The sequence below is a fragment of the Aythya marila genome (assembly GCF_965140915.1).
Source record: "Aythya marila genome assembly, chromosome: Z".
NCBI classification, from domain to species: domain Eukaryota; kingdom Metazoa; phylum Chordata; class Aves; order Anseriformes; family Anatidae; genus Aythya; species Aythya marila.
Genome location: NC_139080.1, coordinates 63,360,374 through 63,386,528, shown reverse-complemented (window position 1 = coordinate 63,386,528; position 26,155 = coordinate 63,360,374). Strand labels below are relative to the sequence as shown.

The 26,155-nt window shown below is 41.9% G+C and overlaps 1 protein-coding gene across 1 annotated transcript in view; it reads left to right on the top strand.

Moving 5' to 3' along the window:
- Positions 1-11,019, top strand: part of PGGT1B (protein geranylgeranyltransferase type I subunit beta) — a 37,690-nt gene extending 26,671 nt beyond the window's left edge. Inside the window, 5 exon segments of the mRNA XM_082784025.1 lie at positions 3,161-3,206; positions 4,735-4,919; positions 5,193-5,301; positions 10,243-10,374; positions 10,377-11,019. Coding sequence (XP_082640151.1) covers positions 3,161-3,206; positions 4,735-4,919; positions 5,193-5,301; positions 10,243-10,374; positions 10,377-10,423 — 519 coding nt within the window. The 3' untranslated portion in view covers positions 10,424-11,019.
- The last annotated feature ends 15,136 nt before the right edge of the window (positions 11,020-26,155 follow it).

Sequence of the window (26,155 nt, the reverse complement as noted above, 5' to 3'; positions counted from 1 at the left end):
CACATGCACAGTAGTTTTGTTTGGGTTTTCTGGCTGTGCTGCTGAGTGGCCATACCAGTATGTATCTCAGTGCACTAACTGGGTGACAAGGCGCTTCTAGGCAAACACACAAAATCTTGGCTTCATGCTTGGTCACATGGCAGAGCTGAAGATGTGTCCAAAGAACGCTCAGGTGTATTGAGAGGGAACCCGTTGTGAAAATCATTTTACGGTGGTTGTGCCTCCTTCCTCTCACTCATCTCTTTCCATGACCTGCCTTGAGATGTGCTCAAATTCAATTCAATCATATGAGCCAAGTATCACAATGTATAAAACATAGATTTATTATCCCTTATTACTGTATTACTATAGTATAGTTATTATATTACTACAGACTTTCTTGAAAATACTTACTCCTGTTTTCCTACAATGTTACCTCGTCTTGATGCTTCTATTATTAATAGAAGTGCATAAAATGAGAGTGCATTGCTTGCCAGTAAGCTGCTAAAGGTATGATTTTGTTTGACTACCCTGTGTCATTGGCAAATAGATGAAACAAGTGTAGTTCACAAACTTTTTTCAGTTATTCAAATTTGCATGTAAGTGAATTATTGCTAATTTGTATGGAGAGTAACATCACTGCTTAGACAGTGAACTGTAAAAAAAACCTTCTGGATTCCTCTTTAGTGGTGCAGTATCAGAATTCTGACATACATAACACAGCTAAAGGACAGGGAATCCATACAGATAGGTGCATCAAGTAGAGCAGCAAACTGTAACGTGAAATGATGGTGTTGCTTTACTCTGGAAAGTAACTGTCAAAAAGAACGAAACCCCTGTACAGAAGATTATTATCAATTGACTAAAAACTGTTTATATACAGTTTTTATACAGATCACAAAAATAAAAAAGATCATTTTTAATGTTATCAGAATTGTCAGGTTCTAGTCTCACAGTTTTTATCAGTATGAGTCGATTTTGGCTTACATATTCAAAGGTCAGATGTATTACTAATTTAAAAAGAGCAGACACTCAGATGCTGAAATTCTGAATGACTTCAGCAAACATGCATTCTTAAATGCTACAGTTTTCACCGTTTCTTGATTTACCGCAAATGTGGCCTTAAGTAGATATACTGCAAGAATTTAAGTGTAGCATCTGTTTTTCCTAATACAGTAGAGTACTCTCTAAATGCAGGTATATATGTCTGTTGATTAATTGTGATATAGTAGCTGGTTGTGAAACTTCTGGAGTGAAGGTTTAGAGTGTGAAGTAAAGATTGTCCTAACTGGATCTACATATTTCCTGAGGACAGTATTTTATTATGTAGCATTCAAGTAGTAGAAACCTCGGCTTTTTTTGCATTTATTTTCCTAGTCCTGTTCAAAAGGACAAAGAACTAAAAGTATTTCTGTAGTGCTTTCACACACACATGTCCCCAAAGAGTAGCTGCCACCTGTAAATACATAGGTACCAATCAGCCAGAAGTCCACTATTACCTATTAAAATTTCCAGCTAATTCTACAGCCCAGTAAGTGTGCATCCCAACAGCTGTCTGGGATGCTTACTTAACAGCTTTTCTGCAGAGCTAATTACTTTGTCATACATGAAGTAAACCACCTCCTTTTACAATTACTGTTTGTAGAGTTAATTAGCTTACTCAGTTTAGGTTTGCTAATCAGTTTGCCTTTGCTTAGCAATTAATGGGTCCATGGAGTGAGGTAGCACGTTTGGATTGCCTTTGCGAAAGGTACTGCAGAGTTTAAAGTAAATTTGCACTGTGTTTTAACATTCAGATGTTGATGGTCATTACTTAAAGTGGGTTTGTACTTTGGAAGTTCAAGCTGCAGTTTGAACTTTGTTGCTTCTAGTTGCTTCAACTTGCAGCAACAACTCAAAAACTGAGAAATACAGTTTTGTGTTGCTTCCACATCTGCTTTTGTTTCCTTTTTCTTTCTCCCCAGTGTGAGCCTTAAAAACAGACCTACAAAGTAATATAATTCTTAGGTAATAACTAAGGACGTGACAGCTGCTGTAGCCATTGTTTGGTTAGGACTATGGGAGTCATTGGTGGTCTTTCAAGATGTCCTGTATCTTCTAGCCACTATTAAATGTTTTGAAGAAAACATGAAAAATTCATAGTCCAGAAAAAAAAATAATTGTTCTCTATCTAATCAGAACATGAAGCAATCATTAATTGAACTGCTGATACGGAAGGAGTAGGATCTGTGTAATTTAACTTTGAAAGTTAAACATAAAAGGTTGAATTATTTTTCTTCCCACTAAACACTTTGGTATTTGTCCAGTGATAATGTATTGGTTATTAAGTATTCAGTAAACACTTGTAAAATAAGCATGTTCCATTTTATGAATAACTTACTGTGTTCTCTTGTTCCTTATCATGCAGAATGCTTTAGTGAATTTGTAGTGAAGAGAGATTGTTATTCTTACATTTACAATATTACCCATTCTTAGATTCTTGCTCATAACAGATCTGTACTATAATATTTCTGCTGCTTTGTTTGTCAGAGTGAAGCTCCTGATTCTTCTTTCACTTAACAAAGTGATTTTAGAGCATTGTGAATTATTTTTTAACAATCATATTTTACAGGATAGATTAAGTTTGGTAAAATAGCATGCCTTATTATGTTGCTGCTTCTGGTCTCCCCTCACTTCAGTCTTCAGTTTATTTAAAGCCTGGTGTTCTTGCTCCTAACTAAAACATTTCTTATACTTCAGTGTTGTGTATACAGTATTAACGTGCATTTTGTTTTTTAGTATGTTAATGAGGTTTTGAGACAGATTTCATTTATGTGTTTAATTTTGTTTGGAATTACATGAGCATTAAAGAAAAAATGAAGCTTTTTCATTACAAAAAAGGAAAGTGGATATCTATCTGCATCATATGCTTTCCCTTTTTGGCAAAGAAATATTTACCTATTTCTAGACACTTAATTAAAATGAGGTAAAAAGTCATAAAAGCTGACTTTAATTGTACTGAAACAAAGCTGATCAGTTAACAATATTGTGCCAAGAATTTTCTTGAGGCATAGGTTCAGAATTTAACTATTTTTAAATGGTCATTATAGTCTGATAATTTTGCTAGTAAACTGAGAAATTGCAATGTCTGTAAAAGTGATTTGGCTCTGAAGTAACTGGTTTGTACATTTTTTTTCTTCAGTCCTATGATAATGGCTTGGCACAGGGAGCTGGACTGGAATCTCATGGTAAGAATGTTAAAATACTCTCTTTTTAAGACTGGAATTGTGAAATGCTGTAACAAGTTCAGGGTATGTCATGCCTTTCCTTCTTTTTCTAATTTTAAGGAAGTGGGATGAGGAGGAACAAATCTAAAACATGCCTCACCATACTATCTTCCTACTTCTCTTAGTTTCTGCTTAATATCAGACCAGATTGACACTTGATATACCAGCTCCGATATTTTTACCTCATGAATGTTTTGTTGAAAGGTGTTAGCTCTCATGTCTTGATGACAGAGCAAACCTTTTCATCGTGTACCATTGCTACTCTGTGGATTTATCTGCATGAGATTTTATGCAATACACCTGATAATCTCCAGTTTCAGCACCTTCTAGTTAAACCTAGAAGCATTTCCTCTGACAGATTGCACCACCCGTTGGAGGCTCAAATCTTGAAGACACATACTTTTGTAAAAAAAACAGTAACTTCGAAGATAGGAATTTCCAAGAGACTGATATTTTTAAGCAAAGTATTTTTCTATGCTATGAAGTAGTTGGTCTCTTCCTGACAAAGAAAGTTCTTACTTTTATGTGACTGATACTAAATCTCTCAGATGTTTGTTAGTTTTATCCTTGGAGTCGAAATTCTGAAGTATTCCAACTGTCTTCTTCCTGCAGGAAGGAAAACGTTGAAAAACTTAAACTATACCCCAACATACTTAACTAAATTACTGTAGAATGCTGATAACACACAGCATTATTTCAGTTACCCTTCCTGCATTTCAGCATCAGAAAGAAGATAACCTTATAGTTGCCTGTGGTCTTCTAGCACCGGAGTAGTATAAAGAACTTTGAGCCCTGAGTCATATATCAACATCTCTCCTACGTTCTTTCCCCGGGTTGTAACTTTATCATTGCAGATAATAGGCTCAGAATGAGTTTTAGTGGGTTTTAAAAAGTAATAGCAATGATGCACAAACAACATGAATTTTTCTTCCAATTGCTTACAGATTCCTTGACAACAAAAAATTTTATAGAAACATAATTTGTGTTGGTGACAACCATGAGAATCCAGCAGTCTTTTCATCACATTAACCATGTCTTAATTTTTTCCTAATACTTCTGGGGCTTTCTGATCATCAGACACTTCTGGTTTTCTTCTCTTGGGCATTGTATCTGAAATTGCATTTGTCATCTCTGCTTCAGTTCAGTTGCTAGCTTCTCAATAGTTTTCTTGTGTAAGTTTAATATGAAGAAATGTTTTCTGCTGCATTTACTCATCCCCAGGCTGCTGTGTAATGTAAATTATGCAGCACTGAAAGGCCCTCCAAATTTAGTAAAATGAATTCAGATTTATTTGTGCAAGAATTGTTTATTCGTTTGTTTGTTTCTTTGATATATGTACTGAAGTATTTTTATTTGGATTTTAGATGTAAAAGATGCTTTCATACTTGCAGAAATCTATTGATGAAATTGTCACTACTCTAATTGAAGTTCTGACTGAACAGGCTTCCCTGAAGAAGTGCAACAACCATTAACAACCATTTCTTCACAGGTGGCTCTACATTTTGTGGTATTGCATCTCTGTGTTTGATGGGTAAATTGGAAGAAGTTTTTTCAGAAAAAGAACTGAACAGAATAAGAAGGTGGTGTATAATGAGACAACAGAATGGCTACCATGGACGACCCAACAAACCCGTAGACACTTGCTACTCCTTTTGGGTGGGCGCCACATTGAAGGTAGTGTACAAAACAGCCACAGGATAGTTACTGTTTTGTCTTGGTTTCCTTAAACATCATACCATTTCAAAGAGTTACATCTTTGGCATCAGTATGTAAATATGCACAGAAAACTGTAAAGGTTTTATATCATGCAAGAATGCAGGATTTGGAGGTTTACCGCCTTAGTGCTCTATTGCACTGCTTATCTACATAGGTAGGCACTGTATTTTAGTATTAAAAATACACTAAGGTTTAGTATATTACTGTAACAGTCTACCTTCTTCTTTTCAGCTGTTAAACGTATTCCAATACACAAATTTTGAGAAAAACCGAAATTACATCCTGTCAACTCAAGATCGCCTTGTTGGTGGATTTGCCAAGTGGCCGGATAGCCATCCAGGTACATTTACTTTTCAAAATCATGCAAGTGTTTTAAAAGCTAGAAGTATGTTTCCAGCAGTCAGATATTTGAGAGGTGTAAGGGAAGTTTCTTCCCCAGTCTCTTTCAAAAAGTAAATTAAAAAAATATACAGTGGAATTTTCATGATTTAAAAGAAAGACAGGGGATGTATTTTTTTCTTGTTGAACCACTGAGCAAGTGAGCTATTGTTTAGACTAACACTGAAAGAGTATCACTATCTGTTCAGAGCTGGACAAGCCTTTCTGAATGTGTTTAACTGTTCCAATTAAGGAATGCATTGTACAATGGGTATCTTCATAAATGTTTTGATTAAAATATTTCAGACCATTCGCTTTCTTAATAAGGGAATCCTTTAAGCTTATGCAGAAGTCATTGATGTGTTTAATCAACTTGAAGCATAGATTGTTATGATTTATATATTATAGTGACTCAGAAAGAAGTAGTATATCTGAAAGTCAATTATTGTTATCATCTTGCAATTGTGTAATTTGAAATAACAAAAAGCTTGAAAAGATAAAAAAATCTTTTCATTTGAAATAATTTCGCAAGATGCTAGAGTGCAACAAAGGTATTGCAAAGTTGTAAAAGTCAGGCCAGTAATGTTGCTGAGTGGCATTTTGTACAGGGAAGATAAACAGCCTGTAAACTCAATAAACAAGAGAAAAATGCAGACGTAATGAAGGATGAGACCGTTTTGAATCTGTGCAGATATTTCATCCTTTTGTCACTTCACTTCACTCTGAGCAACAGTTGAGAATTTGTTGTGGTAGACCAAGACAATGTATGTGATAGATACGTTCCCCCTGTATCCCTGAAAACCTGCTTAGGTTTCCTGAGGACTAAATATCTTTTTTCCTACAGTAGGTAAACAGTCAGTATCACTTGAAGAAAATATTTCTGTTTATGTTGATGAACCATTTACTTAGCAGGCTAAGAAGAACGTACCTGCTTAAAATGCCAGTCATGTGCAAAGTTCCTTAACCCAGCTTTTAACATAGCTGTGATTGAGATACCTGAAAAAGGCAAGACTTCTTACAAAGCTGTTTTGCTTTGATTTGTGTGATGTTCCTGCCTGAACACTGCTGTTTCCTATATAGCAAGCTTTTGCTGTCTCTTACATTTTCTCATGAGAGTAAGCTACTTTTGAATGTCCTTTTGAATAAGCTACTACTTTAATGTCCTGGCTGGTCACAGAAATGCAACACAAGGGTTAAAGTAGAGTAGTGATTAACTAGGTTGTTCTATGAACATACAGAAACTTTGCTGCTATTCCAGATTTTTTTTCTAGTTTGCTCTGACAATTCATACAACACATATCTTATAAAATTGTCTATCTTCCTGGATTGTTTTTGGGTGGTATTATGTTTGGTACCACTGAATTTAAGTGCTGTAGGAATTTTTCAGGGGCAGCGGAAGATTTGTACTTTTGTGATAGGTGGGTTTATTACAGGATTCTTTCCTCAGGCAACCAGTGACTGTAAGTCTGTGTTCAAGTTTTGAAGGAAAGAAAAAAAAAGCTAACTGCATCTTTAATCTGAAGAATGACTATAAATGCAGCATTGCAAATTTTTTTTCTATGGATCTGTAATTTCAATGTCATATGTGCACAGTTAAGTTTCCTACAAGTTCAGTCTAGAAACTGGAAGGGAAGCTGTCTTTTTGAATGTTGTATGTCTGCCACAATTAAGATTTCACACTTTGCTAACGTGAAGCATCTGTGCAGCTCTGTTGTTGTCAAAAGCATGTTGGTGGTTAAGTGTACACACTCATGTTGAGTTAATGTAAATTCAAAATGAGAAGGTAATGAGAATGGTATGAGTTATCTTGCAAACACGTTAACACATCTGGTGAGGGTCAATATGAAATAATTCACTCGCCTTGAAGTATTTAGAGTTTTTAAACATTTGATAATAGTGGCTTCAATTTGTTTTTGTTACAAAACTCAGATGTGATATAACATTCAGTAAGTAAGTAGTAAGAATGTAAGAGTGTGCCAAGGAAAGGTTTTTATCTGATGAATCTTCTGGATATCACTGTAGTAGTGTTATTACTGTTGTATAAAGGGGATATATATGGACACTGGCTTTCTAGGGAGATTCATACTTCAAAACAGAATTGCATACCTACTGTATTTGTTCAGTTCTTTATTTACAACTGTCTGATAAACTTATTTGAACATGTCCGTATGAGGCAGATGAAAGCGATATTTTCTTTTTTCAAAGTTTCATTCTTAGTAATTAGATTTGCTATCTGAGGTTAATGCCACTTGAAACAAACATTAAACCCCCAAATCCTACAGTCCTACAGAACTTTTCCTTTTTTTGTACTGGGTCTGGTGGCTGTGATAAAGTTAATTTTCTTAGCAGTAGCCCATATGATGCTGTGCTTTGGATTTGTGACCAACACAGTGCTGATAAGACGTCAGTGTTTTAGATATTGCCAGACAGTGTTTACACAGCAGCAACAAGGTCTTCTCTGTTTCTCACACTATCCCGTACCATATGGCATCATAGTCAGCAATAATAGCTGGGGGAATGAGGAAGGGAAGACTGTGGCATTTAAGGTGTTCGTTTCCCCAAGCAACCCTTACGTGTGATGAGCCTTGTTTTCCTGAAGTGGCTGAACACCTGCCTGCTGATGGGAAGTACTAAGTGAGTGCCTTGTTTTGCTTTACAGGCAGACGCACCTTTGCGTTACCAGTTGAAATTTTTATATCAGCCAGGGAGTTTTCTCACTTTTGCTCTTCTTTTCCTCTTCCCCCATTCTGCTGGAGGTGGAGGAGGGAAAGAGAGGGAGAAGCCATGTGATGCTTAGCTGCCTACCCAGGTTAAACTGCAACATTTTCCTAGAACATATACATAAACATATATTTTTTTAACTTGAGCATAAATCACTACTGGATTTAATAAACTTATAAACTTTTTTTTAAGTTGCTAGATGCACAGCTGTATGCCCCAGGAAGTCATGCAGCAACTGTTATGCATCTTGTTTGTTACCTGTAAATGATAGGCAGTAGAAAAGGAATGGAAGCATGTGTGAATTACACATGCTGCAAGAGAAGGATGAAAAGATCTAACATGAATAAAAAAAGAGAGCAAGAAGTTGAAAATGTGTGCGATTACTAAATGTAAAACACTAAAGTGAGTTTTTGCTGTTATAGTGCATACACTTTGTTGTTTTCTATGCTTTTGAGTTGCTCATGAAATATTTGGACAAATGTATTTCAGCAGTGAAAAAACGTGTTCTTTTATAGCTTGTAACAGCGTAGTACATAGACTCCATAAATGTGTTTTTTCTAGAATGCGAGTGTTAAGTTGGTATGGGTTTGCAGAACAGTTGAACTTCATAGCTAAACTCACCATGTACAGGTAACTAGGTTTGTATATGATTTTTAGTGCATTTATTACCTCCTGAAGCTGAGTTCACCTTGCCTAACTGCAGTGTTTTTAGTCAGCTGGGCAGCTGAGCTCCACCACAACTGCTATCTGACTACCCCTCCACAAAGGGAGAGGGGAAGAAAATATGACGCAAAGGTCTTAGGGGTTGAGAATAGGACAGGAAGATCACTCAACAATGATCATCACAGGCAAAACAGATTCAGCATAGGGAGATTAATAACATTTATTACGTATAGCTAACAATCTAGAGAAGTGAGAAAAAAGGGAAAGAAACTAAAACCACCCTCCCCTTCCACCCTCTCCCATCACCTTCCCCCAAGCAGCTCAGGGGAATGGGGCCTGCAGTCAGTCCCTGACGCTTCATCTCTGCCACTCCCTCACAGTCCCTCTCTGCCCCTGCTCCACGTGGGGTCCCTCCCACGGGGTGCTGTCCTTCCTGAACTGCTTTTCCCAAAGCTCTTCAAGCACTGCTCCCACATGGCTCCATCCCACGGGGTCCATCCATCCATCCATCCCCCAGGAGCAAACTGCTCCAGCACGGGTGCCCCACAGGTGGGCGGCAGCTCAGGTTTTTTTCCCCCTTTTCGTAAATCTGTTCTCTCAGAGGTCCCCCTATCATTTTAGTCAGATACGACTTCACTTACACATTAGTAAAAGATTACTGCATGTTGAGAACTTGTAATGTACACATTAATTTGTTAATACTCTCCAAATTTAGTCTGTGATTTCTTGGTCAGATATTCCAATCTAATGACTTGCTGTTGCACAGGGTGAGGAGGTTCACTTCTCTTCTTCCCAGCTGGCCCAACTACAGGTGCATTCTCCTTTCCTGTTTTTGCACTAACACTGGTGTATATTGAACCCTTCTGCAAAGCAGTTTCATTCACTAAAATGTCAGAAAACTGTCTGTTTACACTTGCTTATATGTTTCCTGAGTTGCTGTATGTCATGGAGGTTCAGCAAGCTTTAGTCCCTGTGTAAGGTAGGCATCAGGAGCAGAGTGGGGCAGGGGAAATAAGAGCTGTTAGTCATCTGTTACAGTTGATCAAGCCACTTAATGAATTCCTGTTCTTAGGGTATTTGCTCAGGAAGCGGGGAAGATAGGTAAGTCTATACTTCTAAGTCTTGCTGTCTGTCAGCTATTAGTATTTCTTTAGTCATCAGTCCACCACATAGCCAAAAAAATCCTTCATATTTGGGGAAAAAACATTTGCTGTCTTGAAGGAAATTATTTCCAGCTCCTGAAACTCTTTGCTGTTTGGCCTGAGCACTCGGAAGTATAGTAATGGGCAAGAATTGTTATAAAATAAAAATTATTCTAGTCTTAGAGATTGTAGACCGTCAGTTCATGCTGGCAAGTTTGAGCAGAAATTGTTTTATTGTGGAAAATATCAAATTTAAAATGTAACAGCTGTGTGTTTTCCTTGGCTGTGATTATTCAGGAGGGCTGAAACCCAGAATACTTGACTGCTACAACTGAAAGACACACAATTCTATTTTTCATATTCTGTCCTCCTTTCAGATGCTTTACATGCCTACTTTGGGATCTGTGGCTTGTCGTTAATCGGAGAATCTGGCATCTGCAAAGTTCATCCTGCCCTGAATGTAAGCACAAGAACCTCAGAGCGCCTTCACCATCTTCACCAGATCTGGAAAACAAGGACTCTAAACAGTGTTCAGACGACACAGACATCTCTACATGACTGATTTACACTTGAATTTAGTTCTGGTAGCATAATTGTAGCCCAAGGTTAAAAGCCATGTATAACCAACGTGCTCTTTTAAGTGCTGGAGTCATGCAATCAGATCTGTGTTGCTGGCATCACTTTGATAGGGGATTATCTTCAGCAGGTTACTCTGCATTATGAAAAAGGGGATATTTTGATTATGTAGATGCTTGTAACCACAGACTGTAAATGGCTCTTCAAATGGCTTTATGACTAAGAAATCCCTTGAGGCAATTAAACTTCATTTTTATTTTATTTTTTTAAATTTGTGCATACTGTGTCAAAATATATAATGGGAAAGTATTTTCAAAATCTGTTTACATATCATACAGTATAGCACAGAACCTTGGAGTTCTTTATGATCTTGATGTCTGACATATTTTTGGGTAGAGAATATTCCCATATTAAATCTCAGTTATCGTCTACTTTCAGATTCCATAAACTTTGTTAAAAAAATAAAATCAAGTAAATAAAAATAAAATTATTTTATTCAATATACTGGACTTTCAAAGTTGTGTGGCATCACTAAATGAATTTCATGGTTCTCCTGGGTACCTTCTATACATATGCGGTGGATTGTTAGCCAAAGTGTTTTTATCTGAAATACCATCTTCATGGGATATTAATGATTGTGTGGTGTTTTGATATATGGTATTATGCTCAAAATAAGCTGCTCTAAGTAAGTCTCTGCTGGCAGACAGACCCAGTATTGATACTTTTCTGGCTGCATGAGGAACGCTGCATTTGATTATCTTGGAGTAAATCCATACTTGCAAAATCTTGAGCTGTGGCTCCTGAGTTTCACTGCCTGTTAACCGTGTTCTCAATTCTAAAGAATAACAGGGTAGAGAACCAGAAGTCATGACATAACAGTGAAAACTCATATTCTGTGGAAAAACTAGTTGATTTCTCAGTGCAAGTAATTTAACAATGTTTTATAGGGCAAAAGCAGCTAATTCTTTTTTGTTGTTGTTGTTTTGTTTTTGTTTTTTGTTGTTGTTGATCTGTAAGCTACTATGCCTATATGGCTTGTTAATACATGTTTTACATTTCCCCTTGGGCACCAGTTCTTCTACAACTTTTTTTTTTTCCTGGCTAAATAGCAGCATCTTTCTCAGACTGAATGTTGACAGCAGAGTTTCCCTTTTCTAAAACCTGCAGAAGGCGTATTTGTTTCCCACTAACTCCCACAGTTGTTTTTCAAGCCAGCAAACTGCTTACACCTCTCTGGCATAAACAGCATTTTTTGACTTCTTTGGAATCTTTAATCTTTTTTAAGTTGACAAAAATATGTGTTAATAACCAACACTGCATACATGATTTGCCATTCTTAACATCAAACAAGCAGGTGATGGCCATTGAGTGTGCCTGTGGAGTGGCTGTTTTGATCCTGACTGACTTCTGTGGTTAATACTAGACTGCATTGCCTTTCACATTTTTGCATTTACCATGTCTTCTGACTAGAAAATAATGAATGATAAGTTGATAGACAAAAAATTCATAGGTAATGACTTAAAATCCCTTTAAAAACTGAAGTTCAAATGCATGTAAACTTGTATGTGAAATGTAAAATGTAAGCATAGCTACAAAAGCTATCCATCAGATTACTTCCCACCTGTAACAATTTTGCATTAACCACAGTTTTACATTGCTGAGGCTGAACCTAAATAAGAAATTAATTACTTCAGTGACTTTAACATGTCCTTGAGGGTGTAAAATGTCTTGGCTATAAGGGCTTGCTTGCATTAATTATGTGGAACAGCTACATTGCCACAACCTTTTGATGTTCCAGCAATGGTGTGGTACAACAGACCCACTCCTTTATTCTGCCTGCCTGTCAAGACTGTATTTATAAAATTAATGCCTTACGTAATCCTCATCAGCACTCAAAGCTCGGTGATGTTGGCTCAGCTGACAAATATATGTCAGCTGGATGCCCCTATCACTGATTGTTCACAAACAATGTCTTCAACTCCTATTCTAGAAGAATAGCTTTGAAGTAGCTTGTTGAACGAGGGGAGTTAAATGCATCCTTTCAATAGGATCTGAGGACTGAGGTTTTAAACATCATCATTAAGGCTTTCACAGCAACTTTAATCTCTTGTACGTAGCTGCTGGCAGACATGATAGAACCACTTTGGAGAACTGTTGCTAAGTATGTACATATTTATTTATGGGCTTTTCATCTAGAGGAAATTTGGTTCTAAATGGAACAATTACATGCTATGAAAAAAAATGACTAACAAGTAAATTGGACATTGGAGGAACATCTGAAGTATGTATGTGAAACGTAATAACAGGCTTCCTTGCTCTGTGTTCAGTGCCCCATAGCAAAGTAAAAGACAACTTAAAAGGAGCTGAAGAAGTTAAATACTCTGCTCTCAGTGGAAGCCAGTATCAAAAATGAAATATCCCTTTGAAACAGTAGTGTCCCCAGAAAAATACATTTAGCTTTGTAGTGAGTCCTTAGCCATTCTGTTAGGGGTTCCATTGTGGTAGAGGGTGAAGGATTTGCAAAGTAAGAGCTATTGTGGACAGCCCAAGAAGAACTCTGATATTGGTAACTGCTTTTGGTGCCACTGATGAGGTAGAAGATACGTTGTCGGGACATGAAAAAGAGAAAGAACCCCCAGGTAAGCAGATCCTACTGGAGCATCTAAAACACGAAACATCTCTGAAATTCATCTGTTCAATGAGAATATTGGTCTGTTTTGGTTAGTGTTAAATACTGCAGTCCTGAAAAGTTCTTGGTTTGCTATTGCAAGTAATGACCATTTAAGCAGTTCCTCTCACTTTCAGCAACCACAGGGTGAAACAGAGTAAGTGTCACTATCTCTATACTAAATGACTACTAAATCACTCTACCAAGTGATAGCAGTACACTATAGAATTACACTTTCAACACACTGTTCTAAAGTTTGTCTTACTTGTCTCTATTTGTCCAATTAGTTTCTGAATTCAATAAAAATCAATGACCTGTTGTTTTGTGAAACAGGAAAAACTGATTTCTGGTGAGCTGTGTCTCATGTTGGTGGGTTTTTCCAAACCAGTCACATGCTCTGAGTGACGACTGCCCACGCAGCACCTTCTCTGGGCACTGAACGTGAAAATGTCCAGAGGCTTTCAAGTTGCACCACCAAGGGCAGCGAAAATCCCACACTACCTTAGTTTCTGAAGCACTGGCAAAACGCCTTGTTTGACCACTGAAGTGTGTGACCACCCTTTAAAATGTACTTTTGTAGGTACAGACCCTGTACTTAGGGACAGGATAAAAATAATTACTATTGCTGGAGAATGTGCAGGATCCCAAGGAAGGAAGAAGCTCTGTCTCAACAAAAATGAGAAGTTCATCAAGGAAGAGAAAATCTATATGAGAACAATCTGCAGCAGCAATCTGAGAATTTCAAAATGTGCCTGGGAGGGGAAAGGTTTGTGGTGAGGACATTGCGCTTGACTTGCCAGATTAGGCTGTTTATGTTAAGCTCGCAAGGGAAAGGAGGGAGATGTGTCTATATAGAGAAGCTTGTGTTTTGGCAGACATGTATTCATGCAAAGGTGGCTTCTGCGTTAACTCGTAGTGTTAACACAGTTGTGGTGACAACTGGGCTCTGGTTATCAAGGACCAGGAGGCTGCCCTGTGTCCTGTTAAACAACCACTTTGTGAGCTAGCAGTGACAGAGTTCAAATACCCTTGTGAGATAGCCTGGAGGCCTTCATGAAGCTAATTCTGCAAGAGCCATCACTGAATTTCCATCTGGATCTCTCCCCTCGTCCCCTTTGATACAGCACATGTTACACAGGCTTTGCCTCACCCCTGTGACCATTTTATGGGGAATCAGCAAAAGGGATGACTTGGCAGGAAAATGACAGAAGAGAAATCAAGACACAGCTTTTCACTGTTCATCACCTCGGTGTTTGTGGAAAAGGAGTGGTGCTTATGCTGCCTGGAAAGCTAAATATGCTGGAATGCTGCTAAAATTGCATGCTGCCCTTGGGTAATTTGAAGGTTTTCCTAAGCACAGAGCTATATTTGTTTGGTGTTGTGCTGCCCATTTAGCAACTTTCTTTAAATCATGACCGTACCTTACAAAAACAGGCTCACTTTACAAAACTACATTTTAATCTTGAGCCCAGCCTTTTTACTGCTTATTATAACATTTCCATAAAAACCTTATTCAACTTCAAACTTATTTTGGAGGAGCATTGCCCTGAAAGGCATCTCTGTAAACCTATTGCCCTGGGGAAGCTGTGGAGTTTTCAGTGAGGCTGTCCTTTCACATCAGGTTAGACTAAGCCAAGAATGACACAGGGACAGCTTATCCTGCCTCAGGACAGTTTGGTGTACTCTTAAGGACCCTCCTGGCCTATTTTTTTACCAAAACAAGTTATTCAGTGCTGCTTCAACACACTAATTTTTTGCTGGTAAGACTTAAAATACTAAACTGCAAGGTGGGGGATGTTTCTGTAAATAATACGAAGATAATCTAAAGAAAATCAGAAGTTTTGGAAGAACTGAGCACATTTGCACACCAGCCTTTGTACTCACATGTTACAGATCAGCAGTCCCCGGGCAGTGCTGCCTGCCCAGCATCCTTCTGATGGTGCAGCCAAGGGCAAGATCCTGATAGAGATGTGTCTGGATGAGGTTTTCCAACATGATCACTGGACTTTTCTTTATTTTTGTGTATGTCTCTCTATATGGCTTGAAGTGTATGGCCAGGCAGCACACATCCTTCAGTGTTGATAAAAAATGCCCTCTGTGGCTCCCCAGATGCTATAGATAGCTTCATACGCAGGCTGTGGAAACAACCTTACTGGTTGTTTCCAGTACTGTTACTGCTACCAAACTTTTCTGATGGCTCCGTGCCTTGACTTTTGTTTTCACTGTACATAGCCCCAGCCTTGACCAACTTCCTCTTGCAGAATCTGGCACTGCTGGTAGTAGTAGGGCCTGTGACAGCAGACATAAACCATCTCTTGGTAGGAAGGCTGCTGTGTAGGTGGTGACCCCAGCAAGCACCAGAGCCTGCTCCATGCCCTGTGGTGTGCACTCTTACCACGCTTCTCCCTCTGTTCTGGGCGCCCCTTGTCCTGCATCAGGCCTGAGGGCTGTAGCCCTCGCTATTGCAGGCTTTCACACACCTTGTGTGACTCCAAGTCACAGTTCCCAAGCTCCAGAACAGGGGGGTGTTTACAGGTCCCCGTGCAAAGCAAAGGAAAACACGCTGATTTTGGCTGTGGCAGAAACCTAAGCAGACGCACAGGCTGGCGTTTGGGATATTACGTGGCATATAGTCCCCAGGGAGGGCAGCTTTTTAAGCCAAGGACTCCATGGGCTATGAGGAGCAAGCGTTCCCACGATCTCCTTGCTATAAAAGGATATTAAATTCTGCAGCAGCTGCTGATCTGGTAGCCCGTCTGGGCCAGACCCCCCTCCTGTCCCCTTCCTGGCTGGCCAGCCTGCTGCAGCTACCCATGGGCCTGCTTCTGCCTCTGAATAAGCTGAGCCTTGAGGTGAGTTTTGATGCCAGCTAGATTTGGAGTGAGCAGGAACACAGTGAAGGAAGTCTTTTATTTTATTTTATATTTTAATTTAATTTTATTTTATTTTATTTTATTTTATTTTTGCCTGTCAGAAATAAATGCTCTGATGTCAGCCACTGGTGGAAGTCTGTGCACTGCACTAGTAAGGGAAGACCTCAATCAGGAGCAGATTATTCTTGATTAATTTAAACAGGGGGAGCGGGAATCACACCAGACAAAGATGTCCTTTTCACCAACATAGTTTATTTTGCCTGTCACGGCTCTACATGAAAACAGTAAAAAGGTAACAAATAAGGCAATATTTCTAACTAGTGGGAGAAAGGTTTTTCTGGTCTTTAACCATTTTGAAATCCTGGGCTGGGCGCTGTCTGGGGAGGACTCTGGGAGGAGCCACCCCTGGCAGAGCAATGTGCTTTTGACTTTCCTCTATTCACAGCAAGGCAAAGCAAGTGGGGCAACGTGTAAGTTGTGCCTTACAGCTGAACCAGAGGGAAACCCACTCCCCTCTGTCAGGCTGCTGCAGTACAGAGGCCTCTTTAAACATGCCATGGAGAACTGCTGAAGACATCAAGTCAAAGGAACGAACCTTTAGGAGCACATTAAGCAGCTGTCTGCCCACGGTTGGACCCACAGTCCCACCAGGAGGGGCTGTGCTTCTGCAGATCTGTGTGACAGGACCTTTCTGTGGTGACCAAGTTTGCGGTGCCTCGCTCTGCCCTGCAGAACATCCTCCAGAGGAACTGCCGAGCTATCTTATTGCATGGTCTCAGCTTGTCGTGGTGCTCTGCTTGCACTTGCACAAGCCAGAAGTGGGAGGCTTGGCCTCACACAGTCCCTGCCCAGCCCTGGCATCCATCTCACAGCTGGGGCTGGAGCTGCTCTACCCCGTCCCCTGTGTGCTCCTCACAGCAGGACCAGGGAGCAGGAGAGTGACTGCTCTTCAGTGCTGACCCTTGGCTTTCTGTCAATACAACTGGAACATTTTGCCTTGCTGTGACTTCAGACAACCTCCCGCCAGTGGCATTTTAGGCCTTTAGCTCAGCGCTGCCCATCCCTTTATACACATGAGCAAACTACGCTGGTGCTGTAAGCAGGTGGCAGGGCCTGGCCAGGAGGACCTCAGGTGCCTGTGGGACAGGCAAGGAAAGGGACACGGCAACCCTGGCCTGGTGCAAAGTGGGGACGGGCAGCAGGTGTCCAGCAGGCCTCAGGGCCTGCACAGATGTGCAAAGCCACTCCACAGTGAAACTGAACACACTGTCAGGAGGGATTAAAGATTGGTAAAAGCACAGGGCAGAGTCATTGAATGAACACAGGGCACGCTACTCTGTGAAAGGAAAGTTAGTCCAACCCAACCCTGGCATAGTTAAGTGTCAGAGCACAGCTGCTGCCTTCAAACCCTGGACACACAATTGGACAAGCTCTGCAAAGAGATGTGATATTCTCTGAAGGCCAGCTGAGTCTAAAAAGCTTTCAGGGCTCTGCCCCCCTCCTCAGTGCCTGCACTGTTTCAGACATGTCCCCTCTGTATCACATGCAAAATTACTGAAATATGCATCACTGCATTCGTATGCAGAGATCGGTAGGGCTCATCTTTCCCATATCTTCACCCAATTTCCATGTCTCTGATTTAATTAGACAAATTCTTTTAAGTAAATCAATAGGCTTAGTAAATTAGTAGGCTCAAGCCTGCTGTTTTACTCAGTATTTGTTAAAACTCCACATATACACGAAATTCTCTTTACATTGTCAAACTTGATTAACTGTAGTTGTAGCAAAAAATGGCAATTGCATTATATATTCATGGTATGTATCATTATGTACTTTAGCTGATTCCTTATAAATATATAATAACATACTCAATACATTAAATATTAATAATAATCTACATACTTAACCCATATTTCTTAAATAAGCTTTTTCCCAGGGGTGTGTGATATTGTGTTAGAGTCATATGGGAAAGTCTAGACGAAATCATACATAAAAATAAATTTTCATGTGGCATGGATGCATTTTTAGCTCTGTGCTTTATTTGTGTGTTTATACCTGAAAAGTATTGGGTAGAGATATTCATGGTATTTGAATGGAGCTCTCTAAATGGAGCATTGCCATTTAGAGCCTAGAAGTAGATACCTACCTGTACCTATATCTAGATATCTGTATAGACAGATGTAGAGAGATATATATCTGATACAGATTTATACCTGTAGATACCTAAAGGTGACAAAAAGTCTGAACACAAGTTGCAGCTGCCCTCTGTTGAACATAGCAGAACAAAACATCTGGCTCCAAAACATCGTGGATTTGAAATTCACCTTTTAATTTTACTAAATTTGCCTTAGCCAGAGGACTTGCAGCCAGAAATAAAGGAAATGTGAGGTACAGGCTGAAGGTGAGACTGTTTCTTCTGGCCATCAATGATGGACAACATCACACTTAGCCTCAGAGCAGCTGCAGAACTGTGCTATATTCCGTGCTACATGTTTAGTGATCTTTTGGGGTTTGCCAGTATCTATCAGAATGAGGTATGCAAAACTCAGTAAAACTCTGTTTCAGACTGTGTTGGTGGGGAATAAAAATCAGATCGCTAAGGAAGTCTAGACTGGAGACGTGGAGGAGGCAAAATCACATTCCCCAACATGAAGCAAGGATGTGAATAGTCAGCTGTAGTGTGGAAAGGGATCTGGGGATTCCCAGGAATCACAGACTCACTCCAGACCCAGTACAGGGGCTATTAACACCAGTGTCAGAGAGTGAGGCAGGAGTTTGTCTTCTCGGGGTGGCTTTGGTGGAACCTCAGCTGAACATAGAATGGATGCAGAAGTAGACAGCTCCCTGACTGCTTACTAAAAGGCTTATATGGGGTTTATCCCCAGAGCAATGAAGGTGGGAATGGAAACAACCCTGTGGTCCCAAAAAGAACTAGTAGGGATGGGTTTTGTTGCAGAGAGAGCTTTAGATCTGCATGCAGGTACTGCAAGCTTTGAAATACAGTTTGGTCACATTTGTCCTGCTTGCAAAATCTTTCCAATCATCAGGTCTCATCTGTTTCAAGACAATTTTTCTTCTTCTTCGTGACAGTTCCCGTCAACATTACTCCCCATGGAACGAAACAGTTTACATAAAATTCATAAACTATTTACAGAAAATCTCTTCATTATTGCTCAATTCGGATGTAGGCCTCTAAAAATTGTTAGGAGAATTAATGCACGCCATAGTCCTTACCACAGGCAGACATCCCTGGATATGCATGTTTTGTGTTTTGTTTTTTCATGATTTCAAATGTTTGCCCAAATGTACACTTTAACACTGAGGTAGGTCCTAGTGAATGTCAGCACACTTTTCCACTACCTATTGCATCATCTTTCTTGCCATCTCTGATGTTGAAACTGCTGGTGACATCTGAGTCCTCTGAGATGGCAGTGCACCTACACAGATCCATTTCCTCCATGTAAATATTCCACTATCCATTTCCTACCGTAAAATAGAAGCATAGCACTTTGTATCTCCTTAGTACTGAAATATTTGTATTAGCCCCTTCTGTATGGCCACCTGCAGCTGGTTACAAACCTGCCTTTGAGTAGATTTCCTCAGGTCACGATGGCCAACAACTTCACATGTGGCATGCAGTGGGGCAAGGCCCCTGCTGAGGGTGATGCTGGACTGCTACCACAGGTGTATGTTTGAGTGTATCATCTGTACTGTGTAAATGGGAAAACACTTTACAATCCTGGGGGAGCAAAAAGAATATAGTGTCAGGCTTCACTGTGCAGATTTAGTTAGGAATTAGAAACTTAGATGGAGGACATCAACCAGAAAATCTAGAGCTGTCACTGCTGTCCTGGGAGAATCAATGTAATTCACAGGTCAGGAAACATAAATTTCCTTTACAATTTATTTTCTGCATTAGCGTGTCAAGGCAAAGCATTGTGCCGTGTAACATTTCAGGATAAGAATGCAGGACCAGATTTTCCACTGGTATAAAACAATTAGTGCATAATTGGGCCAAGAATCCTTGCTTTTTTGGAGACACTTCCAGTCTAAGTGATATGAAGGAAATTGAATCATTCTACTGATTAATTTCAAGAAAACATGACGTGTTCTGACGTTGATAATTTCCTGATCACCGAAGTTTTGGATGCATTTTTGGGTGTCGATGTTCCATAGAAAGGAACCAACCTGAGACAGAAAACTGGGGGAGGAATAGCAGAGAAAGCAAATTCATACCAGCGATTTATGTGGAGCAGGTGAGGCATTCCCCACTATTTCTGCCATACAGCCTACCTTGCAAAGGTTGCGTGAAACACAGCAACCAGATACCAAGTGTGGCTAAAGCCCCTGGGCCACCAGCTGCAACAACATGAGGCTTCTCCACCTGTCCCCGGCCTTCCAAGCACACATTCCTCTGTCAGCCCGCAGCCGCTTGAGATAAAGGCTGGTGCAAACTTTCCTCTGTCCCAGGGGAGGTAGATAGGACCCCTTGGGATAGCCAAGGGAATCAATATCTGCTGCAGGGAGCAGTCCCAAACCCCTGGCCAGTCTAGATCTGTGGGGATAGCTCATGTGAGTGATTCCGACCCATCCATGAGGCCCCCAAGCCTTGCAACAGTCTGCGGGAATACCCCCTTCTGCAGGGCTGATGGCACACAGGGCTGTTGTACAGGGATCTTTCCACAAAGAGCCACCTGGGAGGATGCCACTGCCAAAGATGTAAGATCAATGCAAAAGCAGGCAGTGACCTTGTCCTGCTTGCCTGTCACTGACAGCCACCCGAGCCCAGGATGCTAACAGAGCTAGTGCTGAAACAAAACCACTCCAAATAGATGGCATGAAAGAACCACCAGCTTTGTCCTTCTTCTCCTGTATCTTCTTTGCCCTTCATGACTTGGGCTACATTTACATCTCTTTTGTAAGCAGCAGCTAGGTCAAAATACCAGTGTGATTCATGGCCGAAGGACGCTGGACAGACGCATGCCACGTCAGAGCACGGCCTCGCAGGACGCAGGGCATCGATTATCACGAACGTGACAGCCCTGCCATGAGGTGTGGGTGCAGACACACCTCCAGCTGAAGGCAGCAGTGAGGAGCCATCATTTCCTATATAGAGCAGGAAGGGCTGTAAATTCCTCAGCTTTTTGCATGGCTCGTCATTACTGACCAGCACGGTCAAAGGTATGTTTGCTGCTGGGCTCCGGTTATCGTTCAGAGGTTGATGCCGATGCCACGGTGCAACCCTCCCTGATGCCGGGGTGCTGCGGCTGGCAGGGAGCCTGGGTGCAGCCAGGTGAGGAGCTGCACAGCCCTCATACCCAGCCCCTGGCCGTGCTCATACCCTCCAAAACCACAGCATCAAAGCTTCCCCACATGGCTGCCACTTGTTGAGCTGGAATTAGATCAGAGGAGCAAAATATCTTGGTTGGAGTTAAATTATATATCACAGGCTTCTCAGCTGCGTGGGCGATGACAACTGACTGTCCACCGTGCCACTGCCCATCGTTTATTCCGATAAACTCTTTGCTACTTGCACAAAAGCAATACGGGGAATGCTGAAAGCTTCCCTATACCCCAATAACAGGCTATTTGATTAATGAGTCATCTGATATATGTAATTCTACAGTATCTAGTAACAGAAAAGTCCGGTGGCTATTCATGAGTCCCATTTCCTGAGAAAGAAAGGTATATTGTTTCTGTGAGTAACCTGCCGAGAGCATACGGTGTAGCATTACTACTGTATCAACAAGCTTAGGAAATACAGCCTCCGAAGGGATATGTTATCCCGTTATAAAACACCCTTCGCTATGCGTTCACCACGCCGGGGTGATGTGCCCCATGGGCCACCCGATATCCGAAGGGTAAGCGCGGTTTGTCCCCTTCCACCCTTTGGTCCGGGGGAGAGCTGGCGAGGGACCAGGGGAGTAAGAAGTCATCTGAAGTGACCCGTCCTGCTCCCACCATCACTAGCAGGTGATTCCAGCTGTGGAGAGCGGAGGCCCTCACGGAGCAGGGCTGCGACACCTGCCGTGCCTCAAGCACCCATCGCCGGCCACCCCACGGGGTGCCCTTGCCCAGCTCTTCTGGACGGCGTTTTACAGAGTCCCTCCTGCTAGCTGCCCCGCTGAACGCCTCATCAGACCCCGAGGATCTCCTCCCCAAGCAGCAGGGTGCCGGCACCCCTCCCTGTGCCTCGGCAGCCTCCAGGCACGCCGCATCCCCCCCGCCCGGGCGGCAGCACGGCAGGCAGCACATGCAGACCCAGTCCCACCCTGCCTGACGCCCCCCCCAGCCATGCAGCCGGCCGGGCACCGCTCTGCACCGCATGCCAGCAGCAGCAGCCCCCTTCACAGCCCCTCGCCCACCTCCCCACGCCGCCCCCAGCCGCCCGCACCCCGCCGTGCCCCCCGCTCCCCCCCGCCGGCCGGGGCGCTGCCGCCCGGCCGCCGCCGCTCCCGCAACGCCCCCGGCGGCTGCGGCATGGCGGGGGCGGCCGAGGGCGGCCGCTTCGGCTACATCGCGGAGCTGCTGGAGCGAGGGAAGGTAAGGGATGGAGGAGAGGGGGGCGCGGGGGGCCGCGCCGGGACCCCCCTGCGGCCGGGGACGGGGCGAGGGGCGCGCCCCCGGGGTGCCGCCGGGCTGGGATGGGGCGGGCGGTGCCGCCTCCGCCTCCTCCTCCTCCTCCTCCCGGCGTTTCCCACGTCCCCTCCGCCTTTATCTCACCTTATCCTACGTTATTTTATTTTACCTTATCCTACGTTATTTTATTTTATTTTATTTTATTTTATTTTATTTTATTTTATTTTATTTTATTTTATTTTATTTTATTTTATTTTATTTTTTATCTCATCTCACATCTCATCTCATTAAAATTATCATTTTTAATTTTATTTATTCTATTTTATCTCATCTCATCTTATTTCATTGTTATTTTATTTTTATTTTATTTATATCATTTCATCATATTTTATTTTGTATCATTTCATTTTATCATTTTTTAATTTTTATTCATTTTATTTTATGTATATTATTTCATTCATTACATTATACTTCGTGTTATTTTATTTTATATAATTTTATTTTTTATTTTTGTTTTATGTATATGATTTCTTTATGTTTTGTGCTATTTCATTGTTATAAACAATATACGTGCATTATAAATAATAATGCATTATTATTTACTATATCATCCTATATTATTATAACCATCATCATTGTTTGATTGTTTGTTTATTTATTTATTTATTTTGCTTGTTTATTGACGTGCCTCTGAGCGCGATGCATTATGTACGCCCGCTTCGCACCCGCAGCACACTCCTGCGGCTGCCGGATGGAGGCCCAACAAAACCCCAGCCGTGCGGGGCACTGCTGGGCCCATCAGCTCGGCGTCTGGCACTCGTGTGGCCCGTCCCTGAGCTGACCTGTGGACATGGGGCTCCAACGGGGCCGCACGTGGGCTGGCAGGGTGCTGGGTGCTTTTCCTGTCACCCATGGTTGGGCTGGCTGCGGGCAGCGCCGGAGTGGGAAGTGGCACCCGCAGGAAATGATTCAGGGCTTGAAAATATTTTGAGGGAAAGTAGCCAGTGCATTTCTCACAAGAAGGGGGTCATAAATCCAGCTTCTCGTGTTTGTGAGCTGCTGGTGCATATACAAAGCAGAAGGAGCTTCTTCTCCCCTCCCCTCAGAGACTCCGCTCTGACAGGTTTAGGAAACACAAAGCAAGCGCTGCATTTTTAGCCTTAAACCCAAGAGTGATAAACAAAGGGGTTATTTGGAAGAGTGTGCGTGTTCTGCATGTGTCCTGTGTCAGCTCCAGAGGTGCCTTTGCACACTGCTGTTTGTGCCCACCACAAACTCCCCGTCCCCCTCCCCTCTTCCAAGTGCAGACCCCTTGGGCCTGGTTGAGAGAGGGCCTGCCCCAGTCATCTCCTGCTTAAGGCCCAGCAGGAGCCATGCCGAGGGCGCCTGGGTCAATTTGGATGGCCGGGTCTTGTTCCTGTCCCATCCATTTTACATGATACACAAAATCATGAAGGGTTTCAGTCAAGAAACCCCTTTTTGCCCATGATTTCCCTGCAAGAGGGTGACAGCCTGTGCCGCCTGTGCTGGTAGCTTGGATCAGACTTCCCTCCACGAGAGCATATGCCTCGATAGACAGCCGAGTTCGCACGTTGGAGTGAAATGTGCATGTTTACTGCAAACAGTGCTGTTCCTTGTACGCAGAGCATCGCATTGCCAAGTCCCAGCCCCAGGGATGCTTGACGTGTGTGAAGGAAAGCGGAGCAGTAGCTGTCCTGTGACCTTTACAGACTTTCCATAGTGGCGGTCACTCTGCCCCCAGCTCTCCAGGGGCCACCTCGGAGGCCTCCTGCTTTCTGTGTTTTCCGCTTGCATGTCCTTACCTCCAGCCCGGGGTTTAGATTACAGCCCCTTTGTAATTTATTGATGTTATCCAGGAGCTGAGAGATATTCTGCTGCGATAATGAAGCTTCTTTCTCGGGTGACATAAATCATGCTAGCGAAAGGATGCTTCTGTGTGGTAAACTGTACGTGCTTAGGAGCAGGGTATTATTGCTTACAGATCCCATTACCCCAGTTTTGCCTTTCCAAACCTCTCGCATCAATAAAGCTGTTGCAACAAAGCCGGGGAGCGTTAGCGTACTCTGCATTAACTGCTAAGCATCTGGTTTTCTCCAAACAAAGAGCTCCTGTTAGGGAAAGAGGATATATCACCAATTCCTTATTCCCGCACGCTCCTGTCTCTGCGGTGTGACATCCCAACAGGTATTAATTCCCTCCCTGCACACCAGTGCCTGAACCCTGGGCACGTTATCTCTTTTGGCAGTCACAATGTTTTTCCACTTAGCTTGTCAACCCTCACACCAGGGCAAATGATTGCATATTGCTGTCCCCCAGGGGAACATCACTTTGCCAACTTGTTATCTTTCCTAATGATTTGTACTGATTATTCCCCTGTGACTCTGTTTCACAAGTTGCACATTATACCTGGGACACAGAGACGCGGGTAACACTTCTAGCCCCAAGAAGGCAGCCCTCGTGTAATCCATACACCCACGACATCTGCTTAGGCTCAGTACAATGCTCTGTGAGATATCCTAGGCCCCCAAGGCACCTGTCACAAACGTCACAGTAGCATCTGAGCACTCCCAAATATCCCTGTGAGATAGATTAACAATCAAGTGCATTTTATAGCAGAGGCACTAAGGCATTAGGAGATTGTATGACTTTCTTTCAGGACTCTTAAATCCCAGTTCAAATCACAGGAAAGGACTGTCATAAAAGTGCCATAATATTATAGAAAGGGTTTCAACCTTCTTTCCTTCTCTTTACTTCTCACTGTGTGTAAGTTTCCTCTTGCAGCAGTCAGCCACATGAACACCCCTGCAGTTATTCACCCTCAGTCTACTCAGAATTGTTTTACTTGCACAGCCCTATGTTTCCTTCATTGGAATTCATCTGTGTCTCTTGTAGCTTTAACTTCAAAGTATTTTTAGATGCTGTGAATAAATATTTGTGTCTGATGGTCTGATTGATAATAATACTCGTCCCTTCTTTAGAGCCATTTCAGGCATTTTCCTGCAAGTGGAATAAAAATCAGTAAACCAATATAAAATAGTGTGAATTTCAGAGAGAGGACAGCAATACTGGCACTGTCCTTGTGCAACAGCTATTGATTTTGTTGAAATAAGGATCTCGGTATACTCTGGTTTTTAATCAAATCCCTACTCTTCTCTGTTTTTATCTCATTCTTTTGCTCTGCTCTAAGATGTATTCCTGCTCTCAGTATGGTTTGCAGAAATCAAGAACTTGTCATTTATGAGGAATGGAATAAATAACATTTCTCCAGAAGAAGCATTTAGAGAAATGGACAGTACTAGAAACAAGCCCCAAATCCCAAATGATATGAACATGAGAACTTTCTGAGAATAGTTTTAAAAGCATTTGAAATTCTGCATGTTCTCCACCAGGACCCTGCAGGTGACACCAGTTTCTGTCCCTGTCTTCTGCCTGGTTTTATATAGTGACTGATACACAGCTCTCTTGTGATGGCATTTCTTCTTTCCCCAGGTGGGGGTAAGGGATAGAGCTGGGCAGTGGTACAAAAATGAATCACATGAGGAGCTGCAAAAAGGAAATAAGCAGAGATTACTG